At 42.0% G+C, this 12,776-nt stretch overlaps 1 protein-coding gene across 2 annotated transcripts in view; it reads left to right on the top strand.

Moving 5' to 3' along the window:
- Positions 1–1,182: 1,182 nt before the first annotated feature.
- Positions 1,183–12,776, top strand: part of BUB1 (BUB1 mitotic checkpoint serine/threonine kinase) — a 59,487-nt gene continuing 47,893 nt past the window's right edge. For both annotated transcript variants that reach the window (XM_043986107.1, XM_043986106.1), the window contains exon 1: positions 1,183–1,275. In XM_043986107.1, the coding sequence (XP_043842042.1) occupies positions 1,250–1,275 (26 nt within the window). In that variant the 5' untranslated portion in view covers positions 1,183–1,249. The remainder of the gene's footprint in view (positions 1,276–12,776) is intronic.

Raw genomic sequence — 12,776 nt, 5'->3', positions numbered from 1 at the left:
GTTTATTTTAACAGGCCAACAGCCGACACAGTCTCCTAAAAGCAAATGGTAATGACATTCACAGCTGATAAATATAAATAAATATTAAGTCGTAGGTTCTGATGTTTAAACTTATCTACTACGGACACAAGCTCCTTTTTCACTCAACCTATCAACTGCCTCATCTGCAAAGCTTGAGGACCCATAACACATTCTTTTATTTCTCATCTCTGGGTATTTTAACATGTGAATTTAAGGACAGACTATACAGTTCTTGCTCTCCTCATTCCCAGGGATTTATACCAGTCTGATTTTAGAATCAGAAAACTTGGGTTTGAACCCTGGTTTCACTAATTGGTAAGTCTGGCCCTCAGTTTTCCCTTCTTAAACAAATGAAGGGAGGTCGATATTTCCAAAGTACGTTTCAAGTTCTAAATCCAATGATTGCTCTCTCGATTATTACTTTCTATCACCTATTTCTAGTGCCCAACAATCACAACAGGAAAATAAAGGCCAGGGGCAGCCCTTTCATTTTTTCATTACATTACTAATTATCCTTTTGTAGGCTTCTAAACTGCAATTCTATAGGTCAAAGTAAAACAAAGTCCAAAAACCTTTCTCCTTCCCTCTCCCCACCTCTCTTCACTCTGGAGCGGCTTAGGACCCCTGGGTAAGTCATGTCCCCTCTCTTTTGGCTTCAGCTTCCTCTGCTGTAAAATGAGGGGGCTCTGTAACACAGCCATTGCCCCCCACCCCACCCCCACCGTCCTGGAAACGTGAGCCAGGGGAAAAAGCCAAGATTGGAACCACATGAGAAGGCGTGGGTTCAAATCAGCAATCTGCCCGGGACCTTGGCGAAGTCCCTTAAGCTCTCTAGGCCTCATCTCTCTTCTCTGTAAAATTAGAGGGTCGGAATAGATAGCCCGAAGTGCCTTCCAGCTCGAAACCTACGACTTCCTAACGCCCTAAACCTGCAGAAGAAGGAGCGCTTCCCTTCCTAACCAGCCTCATTCGTTAAAGACGCTGAGGGAGCTGCACGCAAGCGCAAACAACATAGGCCTAGTGGGCGGGACTGGCCAGACAGAGGAAGGAGGAAGGAGCTGCTTCCAGCAACTGCGCTCCTGATTGGCTGGGTGCAATTTCAGCGAGCAGCCAATGAACGCGTCGTGCTGGGAACGCTCCGGGTTCGGGCTGCGCCTGCGCGGGAGATTTGAATCCGGCCGGTGGTGGCTGCTCTCAGAGTGTATGTGTATGTTCGTGTGGGGAAGCCATGGACGACCCAAAACGTGCCTTGCAGTAAGTCCCTTGTTGAAGGCGGGGGTGGCGGTGGGGATACTAAGGCGAACGATAGGAGAATGGGTGGGTTTCCTTCCTGGGATTAAGAGCCGGAAGCCCCCATTTTACAGATGAGGAAACTGAGGCCCAGAGAGGTGAAGCTGTTCGCCCAGTTTCATACAGGTAGCAAATGACAAGGCCTGGATTCGAACCCAGATGACCTAAGTTCACAAGGGGCTATGTCTTCTAGCAGCCGAGGATCGAGCCTGGTGGCCCTGCCTGGGGAGTGGGGCGGGGTGGGGGCAGGCAGTGCTAGGGACTGAGCCTTTGTTGTTGTCATTGCCAGGAGCCCCGCCTTCTCCCCATCTTCCCTGCCGCCCCCCCCGCCAGAGTCCTTCCACAGTGAAAAGGGTTGGGAACTTTCCTGACCATGGGGGTCTCTCCACTTCCTTGCGAGCTGTGATTCCTGGCCATCCTGGAAAGCTCGATATGCTGGACTGGGCACCCCTACCGGCCTTGCTGGCCTGATACCCTACACGGCCATTTCCTAATTCTGTTGTTGCAGGTATTTGGTCCGCTGGCTGCTGCTGCTACTGCTGTTAACAACAGCAACCACAATTATGCCAATGCTAATGTTGCTGATGCCAATGATGATTAGTCATGGCTGCTAAGACATTTTCAAGGACATTATTACTTATAGAACTAACCCTAGACCATAAGGGGAACCTGATACTCTTACAGGCCTATTGGATTTAAAACCAGAAAGGTCCTTTAAAAATCATTTTAGTCCATTCCCGGCATTTTACAGAGATGTGTAACCTGAGGACCAGAGAGCTGTCTGCTGGTGTGGTTGTTTATTTTGTCCTGTGTTGCTCCTTAAATGTATTCAGTTGGGGAAAGTAGCAATTAACATAAACTTTCCCATTCTTTTTGATACAAAAGTCCCTTGAGGCCAGGGGCTGGGATTTATCCTCTTCCCAGATCCTGACACTGGGCATTGCAAATAGTAAGGACTTAATGTTGATTAAATGAATGAATAGGATAGTCTTACCAGTCATTCAAGCCATATTTATTAAGCACCTATCATGTAACTAGCTAGCACTGCTAAGCACTGGGAATACAAAAAAATGTCTTTACTCTCAGGGAGCTCAGAGAGAACACATAAGAGAATCTTATGGTAGAGACAACATGCAAACAATATAAATTGGAAATAATCCACGAAGAGAAGACTGTAGAAGTAAGAGGCATTGGAAAACCTCTGGGTAAAAAAATGAGATTTTAGTTGGGATTTGAAGGAAACCAGGAGGCCGAGATGAGGATGCATTCCAGGCACTCCAGACAGCCAGTGAAAAGGCCTGGAACCTGGAGATGGAATGTGCAAGGAATAGAATAGCAAGAAGGCCAGTGTCACTGGATCCCAGAGTAAGTGTGTGGGGAGTGTGAGGTGTAAGTAGACTGGCAAGGTAGGAGGGCCAATTACAAAGGACTTTAAACACCATACAACGGATTTTATATTTGATCTTGAAGGGAATGGGGATCCACTGGAGTTTATTGAGAGAGGCTAGACATAGTCTTTGATGGCAGAGTGGAGAATAGACTGGAGTGGGGAGAGACTTGTGCCAGGGAAATCAACCAGCAGTCCATTGCAAAAGTCTAGGCATGAGTTGACGAGGTCTGTACCAGGGGAATGTCAGTGTAAGGAGAGAAGGTAGAAGAATTGATAGAATATTGATGCTCTGTAAGAAATGACCAAAGGGATGGATTTAGAGAGACCTTTCAAGACCTGTATGAAATGATGCAGTATGCTGAGCTAAAACTTAAGAGAAGATTTTCATCAATGACCAACCATGGCACCAGAGGACTGATTTTGAAGAAAGCCCATACCTCTTGACTGAGAGGTATTGACCAGAAGTCGTCAATAAGCATTTATTCATTGGTTATTATGTGTCAGATACTGCTAAATGCTAGGGATGCAATGGAAAGACCACATGCAAACAACTAAGTACAAATAGATGGGTGTCCATAGATAGATAAAATTAGGGGTAATTTCAGAGGAAAAGAACTAAAGTTAAGGAGGACTGGTAAAGGCTTCTTACAGAAAAAAAGGTAAAATTTAAGCTGGGTTTTAAAGGAAGTCAGGAGATGGAGAGTTGAAGGGGGAGAATTCCAGGCATGGGGGAAAGTGGATGAAAATACATGGAATCCAGGGGGCAGGTAGGTGGTGCAGTGGATAAAACACCTACCCTGCATTCAGGAGGACCTGAGTTCAAATTTGGCCTCAGACACTTGACACTTACTAGAGCTGTGTGACCCTGAGCAAGTCACTTAACCCCCATTGCCTCACAAAACAAAACAAAAAAAGAAAATATATGGAGTCCAGAGGTGGAATGTCTTGTTCAAGGAACACCAAGGAAGCCAGAATCACTGGTTTGTAGGGTATATTGAGGGGATTAAGGTTTTAAAAGCCAAGAAAGGTAGGAAGGGACCAGGTCATGAAGAATTTAAAAAGCCAAACAAGAGCTTATATTTGATCCAGGAAGCTATAAGGAGCCAATGGAATTTAATGAATAGAGGGGAGATGTGGTAAGATCTAGGCTTTAGGAGGATCAACTTGACAGTTAACTAGAGGATGGACCAGAAAGCAGGGTGAAAGCTTGAGGCAGGGAGACCAAACAGGCTATTGCAATAGTTTGGGTGTGAGGGGATGAGGAGGGCCTATACCAGGGTGGTAGCAGTGACAGAGTAGAGGAGGGAACCATGTATAAGAGATGTTGTGAAGGTATAATCAATAGAACTTGGCAAATAATAGTATATGGAGGTGGGTAGAGCCAAGGATGACACTTAAGTTGGGAGCCTGAGTGACTGAGAACATGGTGGAGCTCTCTCCGGTAATAGGGAGGTTGGGGGTGGGGTGGGGAACTAGTTCAGGTTTGAAGACCATTGAATTTAAGATGTCTTATGGGACATCCATCGCCGAGATGGCCAGGAGGCAGTTGGAAATGTGGAACTGGAGGTCAAGAGAAGTTTGTTGTTTCTCAGTCATTTCAGTCGCGTCTCACTCTTCATGACCCCATTTGGGGTTTTCTTGGTGGAGATACCTGAGTGGTTTGCCATTTCCTTCTCCAGCTCATTTTACAGATGAGGAAAGTGAGGCCAACAGGGTTTAAGTGACTTGCCCAGAGTCATACAGCTACTAAGTGTTTGAGGCTGGATTTGAACTTGGGTCCTCTGACTCCAAACCCAACACTACCTACTGCACCATCTAGCTAGAGGTTAGAACTGTATAAATAGATCTGAAAATTATCTGCATAGAGCTCATTGAATCCATGAGAACTGATAAGATCATCAGAGCAAAAGAGTATGGTGGGAGAAGAGAAAAGGGCCCGAGGCAGGGCTTGTAGGATGTAGATGAAATCTAGGGAAGGAGACTGAGAATGAGCAGTCAGACAGACAGGAGGAAAACCACGAGAGGGCAGTTTGAGGATGCCCAATCCTCATCCTTCTTGACTTCTCTGCAACTCTGGACACTGTTGATTGGGGAATGGTCATTAGACCTGACCATTGAGGGATCATGGGTAATTTTGGAGAAGGCAGCTTCAGTTGAGTGATGAAGTTAGAAGCAGAGTTGAGAGTGAGAAAAAAGGCAGGGGAAACACTGGTTTTAGTTGGCCTTCTCAAGGAATTTTGACACAAAAGGGAAGATAGATGTGATCTTATAGGTAATAGGGATGGACAGCAATTAAAAGTTTAAGGATGGGGGAGACGTGGGCATGTTTGTAGATGGGAAAGAAGCTCTCAGTAGACAAGGAGAGACTGAAGAGGGTGGTGGATAGTAGAAGGAACAATTTGTAGTGATAGTGATGCCAAAAAAGAAAAGAAAAGGGAAAAAGTGCTGGGACTAGATCTTCTCCAACATTCCCTCTAGTTCTAAAATCAAAGAAATGTTTATTGAATGCTTTCTTTGTAGAAGACATTGTATGCTAACCTCTGGGATGAGAATACAAAAATGGCATAGGCATAGGCCCTAACCTCAAGGGATTGGTATTCTAATGGCTAAAATGGGATCCTCCCTCTGCCATTAACTATCTGATATGTGAGGTCTGCTCTTCTTTTGTAATATGTGAATACAAATAACCATAGAATAAAATAGATTGCCATAAAAGAGGTACTTGAAGATTTAGAGCAGTGGCATCAGGTAGGAGGAGATGTCTGGGTTGCTTTTTTGAAGGTGCTATAGAAATCTGGACTCTCAAAATTTTTTTAAAGTAATAAACATTTTTATTTATAATTTTGGGTTTCAATTTTTATCCTTCCTTCCCTTCCCTCCCCACTCCCTGAGGCGGTAAGCAATCAGATATAGGTTATACATGTATCATTCTATAAAACATTACCATATTAGCCTTTGAAATAAAGTGAAAAATAGCATGCTTCAGTCTGTGTTCCATCAATATCAGTTCTTTATTTGGAGTTGGATAGTATGTTTTATCATTAGTCCTTTGGGATTGTCTTGGATCATTCTATTGTAGAGAGTAGCTTAAGTCTCGCACAGTTCTTCATCAAACAATTCTGCTGTCACTGTGTACAATGTTCTCTTGGTTCTGCTCACTTTACTATACATCAGTTGATAAAAGTCTTTCCAGGCCTTTATGAAACCATCCTGCATGTCATTTCTTATAGCACAATAATATTCCATCACCATCATATACCTTGTTTAGCTTGTTTAGCCATTTCCCAATTGATGGGCGTTCCTTTGATTTCCAATTCTTAGCCACCACAAAAAGAGCTGCTATAAATATTTTTGTATAAAAAGGTCTTTTTCTCTTTTCGGGGATGTCTTTGGGATATAAACCTAGCAGTGGTATTGCTGAATGAAAGGGTATATACAGTTCTATAGCCCTTTGGGCATAGTTCCAAATTGTTCTCCAGTATGGTTTGTATCTTTTCACAGCTCCAACAGTGCATCAGCGGTTCAGCTTTCCTACATCCCCTCAACATCCAATATTTTCCATTTTTGTTATATTTGCCACTCAGATAGGTGTGAGGTGATACCTCAGAGTTGTTTTAATTTGCATTTCTCTGATCAATAGTGATCTATTGCATTTTTTCCATATGATTATAGATAACTGATTTCTCTGTCTGAAAACTGCCTGTTCATATCCTTTGACCATTTATCAATTGGGGAATGACTTGTATTTTTATAAATTTGACTCAGTTCTCTATACATTTGAGAAATGAAGGCTTTTATCAGGAATATTTATTTCAAAATTTCTTTCCCAGATTTCTTCTTCCCTTGTAATCTTGGTTACATTAATTTTATTTGTGCAAAAACTCTTAAATTTTATATAATGAAAATTATCTATTTTACATCTTGTTTTATTCTCTATTTCTTCTTTGGTCCTAAATTCTTCCTCTGTCCATAAATCTGACAGATAAACAATTCATATTCTCAGGGAAGCTAGGTGGTACAGTGGATGAAGCACTGGCCCTGGATTCAGGAGGACCTGAGTTCAAATCCGACCTCAGACACTTGACACTTACTAGTTGTGTGGCCCTGGGCAAGTCACTTAACCCCTCACTGCCCTGCAAAAAAACCCAAAAACAAACAACACCCACCAATTCATACTCTCTTAATTTGCTTGTGGTATCATCCATTATGTGTAAATCATGTACCCATTTTGACCTTACTTGAGTATATGGTGTGAGATATTGGTCTATACCTATTTTCTGCCATACTGTTTTCCAGTTTTTCCAGCAGTTTTTGTCGAAGAATGAGTTTTTGTTCCAAAACCTTGGATCTTTGGGTTTATCATAGTCATTTACTATAGTGTAATTTGTACCTATTCTATTCCACTGATCTACCTCTCTATTTCTTAGCCAGTACCAGATTGTTTTGATAATTCCCTCTTTAAAATGGTCAAAGGATCTGAACAGGCAGTTTTCAGATGATGAAATTAAAACTATCTACAGCCATATGAAAAAAATGTTCTCAATCACTACTGGTTAGAGAAATGCAAATTAAAACTACTATGAGGTACCACCTCATACCTATCCAGTTGGCTAATAGGACAAAAAAGGAAAACTATAAATGTTGGAGAAGATGTGGAGAAATTGGAACACTAATGTAATGTTGGTGGAGCTGTGAACCTATCCAACCATTCTGGAGAGCAATTTGGAACCATGCCCAAAAGGCTTTAAAACTGTGCCTACCCTTTAACCCAGCAATACCACTACTAAGTCTATATTCCAAAGAGATTATAAAAAAGCGAAAATACAAATACAATAAAAATACAAAAATATTCATAGCTGCTCTTTTTGTGGTAGCAAAGAATTGGAAATTGAGGGGATGCCCATCAACTGGGGAATGGCTAAACAAGTTGTGGTATATGAATGTAATGGAATACTATTGTGCTGTAAGAAATGATAAGCAGATGGATTTCAGAAAACCTTGGAAAGACTTACATGAATTGATGCTGAGTGAGATGAGAAGAACCAAGAGAACATTGTACACAGACAATATCAATAATATTTTGTGATGATCAACTGTGATAGACTTTTCTCAGCAATGTAATGATCCAAGACAATGCCAAAAGACTTATGGTGGAAAATGCTCTCCACATTCGGAAAAATAGCTATGGAATCTGAATGCAGACTGAAACATGCTATTTTCACTTTTGTTTTTGCTTTTTTGTTAGTATTCTTGCTTATTCTTTCTTGTGTTTTTTTGTTTTGTTTTGTTCTGATTAATGTGGAAATATGTTTAACAGGATAATAATGTATAACTGATATTGCTTATTGGCCTTAGGAGGGGGAAGGGAAGGGAGAATGGGAGAAAAACTTGGAACTCAAAAAATATCTTTACATGAAATTGAGAAATTAAAAAAATTAATTAAAAAAGATAATTGCTGCTTTATAATTTAGTTTGCAATCTGGTACTGCTAGACCACCTTCTTTTGTATTTTTTCATGGATTCCCATGATATCCTTTAGATGCATAAATTTTTGATAATTTGATTGGTATAGCACTAAATAAATAAATAAATAAACTTAGTTAGGATTGTCATTTTTATTATATTGGCTTGGCCTGCCCATGAGCAATTAATATTTTTCCAATTATTTAGATCTGTCTTTATTTGTGTGAAAAGTATTTTGTAGTTCTGGTCGTATAGTTTCTGTGTTTGTCTTGGCAGGTAGGCCACAGTTATTTTAAATGGAATTTCTCTTTCTATCTGTTGTTGCTGGACTTTGCTGGCTGGACTCTCAAGATCAAAGACTTAGACAAGGGATATTGGGGTAGGATGTTCCCAAGTAAAGGAAGCAAAGGCGTGGCAGAAGGGAAGCTACCAGGCCATTAAAAATAGTCTTGTAGATTCCTTTTGTTTTTAACACTAGTAATTTTCCAGTATAAAGGCCCTCTTTTGACCCCTTTTTCTTGTTTGTAAACAGTTAAATAAAACCAATCAGTACAGTGATAAGATTGTTCAGCCTACATAAATTCCTGTCTCAGGGGAGAATAGTTGGACATTAATCTGTTCTCCAAGACCAAGACTGGTCATGTTAGTTATTCCATGTTCTTGCTACTATTTTTTATTTATATTATTGTTGTCATTTGATATATTTGGTTCTCCTGATAAGCCTTACTCTACCTCAGTTTATATTCTTCCCATGTTTACCCTATTAATATGTTTATTAGAGGTAACTAGGTGGTTTCTATACAGTGTGCTGGACTTAGAGTCACACAGTTTGCTCTGTGATCCTGGGTGGGTCATGAACCTCTCTGTCTCAATTTCCTTATCTGTAAAAAGGGCATAAGCAATAGCACCTACATCCCAGGGTTATGAGAATCAGATGAGATCATAGATGTGAAGAACTCAGCATTTAGGTAGCACTGCTAGCTATTGTTATGAGCAAAGCTTCTTAAACTTTGAGTCAGGTCCCCATATGGGGTTGCATAACTGAATGGGGGGGGCACAAAAAATTTGGCAACAGTAAAAAGTTATGTATGCCTATTTTATATACCTATATACCTGAGGTCACGTAAAAAAATCTCAGACAAAAAGGGGTCACGAGTGGAAAAAGTTTAAGAAGCCCTGGTTATGATTATTATTTATCAGATTCTCACTATTTATCTCTTACTACATGATGATTTTCCATTCCATTCACATATACAATTTTTTCAGCCATTACCCAATTAGGGGACCCCATTCTATTTGCAGGACTATGCTACTACAAAAAAATTTAAAAAGGGTAACTTCAGGGACTATTGAATAATACTGTTTGGCTGGAATACAGGTGAAATGTAGGAGAAGAGGGAGTAAATTTGAGTTTTAAAAAAAATGCTTCCTGGTTGACTAAATAGCAAAAGATCTGAAAAGGCTTGGGGGCTTTGGTAGGCTGCAAGCTCATTATGTCAGCAGTGTGGTGGGGCAGCCAAGAAAACCAAGGCTCTTTTGAGCTACAGAGGAAGCTGGCTGGGATAGTGTGTCTAGTCATTGGACCCAAAGTCAGGAAACCCTAAGGGTGCAGGCTCTGATGAGATAGGTGACCATGGGCCACGTTCTTGGGGACAAGAATGGCCCCAGTCTCCCAGGGTTGTGGTGAGCCTGAAAGCACCATTTGAATGCTATTGTATCCAGGACCTGGGAACTGATACCACCACCGTTCTTTCTCAAGGTCAGATCACATCTGGAGTATTATTTTTCATTCTGGGTAGGCCATTTTAGAAAGGACATTGACAAATTGGAAAGTGTCCAAGATGCTGACAGTTACCTGGAGTTCTTGCCACAGGAGGATCTGTTGGAGGAACTGAGGATGTGTAACCTGAAAAAAAGACTTGTAGGGAACATGATGGCTGTCTTCAAGAATTTGAAAGGCTGTCACATGGAAGAATGATTAAACCTGGACTGCTTTACCTCAGATGTGGAACCTAGGAGCTCTGAGTGAAAGTTGCAAAGAAACAAATTGTAGCCTAATACAAGGAAAAACTTGCTAGCAGAGCTACTCAGAAATTAAATGGACTGCCTCAGGAAGCAATAGTTTTTCCCCTCACTAGAGATCTTCAAGCAAAGGCTAGCTGCAAGGCGGGGGAGGGGGGAGGATTGTTGTTTAGTTACAGGTTGGACACCGTGGCCTCTTGCATTCATTCCAGCTTAGCTTCTGGGATTCCCTTCCAAATTTTAGTGATTCTCCACTGCCTAACACAAGAAGGAGGAACACTATGTTGGCATTCAAAGCCCTTTGTAGTTTGACTCCAGGATCCCTTTCCACCTGCCAACCATCAACCAGATCAGAACTGGTCTCTAAGCTATGTATGGCCAGAACTGCATAGAATACGCCAGAGACAGGTGAGGAAGGAATTAGAAAGTTTATTTTCTAAGTGAGGACAAAAGCTTGCAAGCAAGGAGGAGCTATACATACATGCCAGGACCCCACCCCTGGTGGGGGAGCCTGAGGCAGGGTCGGGAGATCTCAGTACTTATATGAGTGACTGCTCAGTGAGTTGTAGCCCTAACAATGAGGGAACAGCAAGCTCATGACAAGTTTGATTCACTGCAGGATATTCAGACTTTGTCCAGACCAGAAAACACATGGTGAATTGTGTGACTAACCTAGAGGGTGAGATCATGCAGAGGGTGATAGCAAAGGATTGTTGTCCTGCCAAGTTCAGGACACAGCTTGCTTGCTGGCCCTTAGCTTTGGAAAACACGGGGCCTAAGTTTTATTTTGTCATATCCTTCTCATACTATTTCCGTACCTATGGTTTGTTTGGGACAAATACAACTACACCTTTTCTTATCCTAGTTTTATACCTTTATTCTTCCTTTCCCACATGCTTGGAACAGGTTCTTTTTCCTTCCATCTATGAAAATCTCTTTAAGGGGAAACTCATGTATCAATTCCTCTATGAAATGTTTTGTACTTTTCCTGCCACTCTGTCATCATTCAATAGTCTTCCTTCTTAAATTTCTCATGGTACTTTAGAACCTTCCTTTGTAAATCTCATACTTTACCTTGAAATGTAATAATTTTGAGAATGTTTTCTAGAGAAGTTGCTGATATATATAGATATATAGATGGATAGATATATTTAGATACACAAATACACACATACTATATTTTTTATATCAAAAGTAAAAATAGCTAGGATATTAGTGTGGGTGGTGGGAGGTGTAAAAAAATTAATTAACTTAATCTAATCTGAAAAATTATATAACTGGACTCTGAAAAATTATAACTTTAGAAAAATTATAATTGGGCCATAAGTCCTGCCACTGTCGCCATTCAAATGTGAAAATATTTTACTGACTAGCTGGGGCCCTAATCTTACTGGGGGACTAATCTGGGGACTTTTGACTGGCTGGCTATCCGACTGCTATTAACTTCCTAAGACAATCTGTTAGGGCCTTTTAAAAATTTCTCCACACTGCTCCACTCCCCAAATTGATAAGCAAACAATTAAGAATCGTCTTAATTAGATAATCAAAGCAGAATTTATTTATAAAAAGAAATGTTTCTTGGGGCAGCTAGGTGGTGCAGTGGATAGAGCATCAGCCCTGGAGTCAGGAGTACCTGAGTTCAAATCCGGCCTCAAACACTTAACACTTACTAGCTGTGTGACCCTGGGCAAGTCATTTAACCCCAGTGGCCTCACTAAAAAAAAAAAAGTTAAGAGATAAAGGTTAAGAAATGCAAATTATAGAAGCTGTCTGCTTTTAATATAAAAAGGGCCTTTGCCGCCTCTTGCCTTAGGGTATGCTCCAGCTTTCTACAACTTTCACTTTTTCTCCTTCACCCCTGCTTCACTTTCACTTCTCAGCTCCTTTCTTCTAACTCTGAACCCCTTTCACTTTGTCGACCCCCCTTACCATCTAACTTTCCTCTCTGTACCGCCCACTGAACCCCTGTGTCTCTCACAGACCTCCTTGCGTTCTCAGTGCTCCTGCGTCCTCCAGCCTCCTTGCTCTTAGCCTTTTCTCTGACTCAGTCAGCCCCTCTCTTTACACAGCCTCAGTCTCCTTAGCCTCGGACCTCCTCCTTCACTGTCTCGCTAGCTCTGTATATCTCTCACCTCAAACCTCAGGCTCTCTGCGCCCCCACACACGCCAAACTAATCCAGCAGCACTAGGGCTGTGCCCAATGGGGCTCGAGGAGCCTGTGCCCCATGCTGCTTGCCTGGGACCTCCACACAGGTTATGCTAGGGCCTGGCAGGATCCAGCAGCACTAGGGCTGTGCCCAATGGGGCTCGAGGAGCCTGTGCCCCATGCTGCTTGGCTGGGACCTCCACACAGGCTATGCTAGGGCCTGGCAGGACAAGCCTGGGATCTCCAGGGCAGCTCCCCTCAGGGTGTAGGGAGCTGGGACTTTTTTTTTTTTCCTTCTCCTCCCAGCCCTCTGACCTGGAGTCCTGAAAAGCCCACGAGGCTTTTTTGGCTCAGCTGAAGTGGAGGGGGAAGGGCACCAGCCCCTCACACAGAAAAAACCCCTGAGAGCCTAAGGCTTTTTAATCTCAGCCCAAAGGCAGGGTC

The sequence above is a fragment of the Dromiciops gliroides genome, chromosome 2 (assembly GCF_019393635.1).
Source record: "Dromiciops gliroides isolate mDroGli1 chromosome 2, mDroGli1.pri, whole genome shotgun sequence".
Taxonomy (NCBI): domain Eukaryota; kingdom Metazoa; phylum Chordata; class Mammalia; order Microbiotheria; family Microbiotheriidae; genus Dromiciops; species Dromiciops gliroides.
The sequence above is the reverse complement of the archived record's forward strand: the minus strand, read 5'-3'. Positions and strand labels throughout refer to the sequence as shown.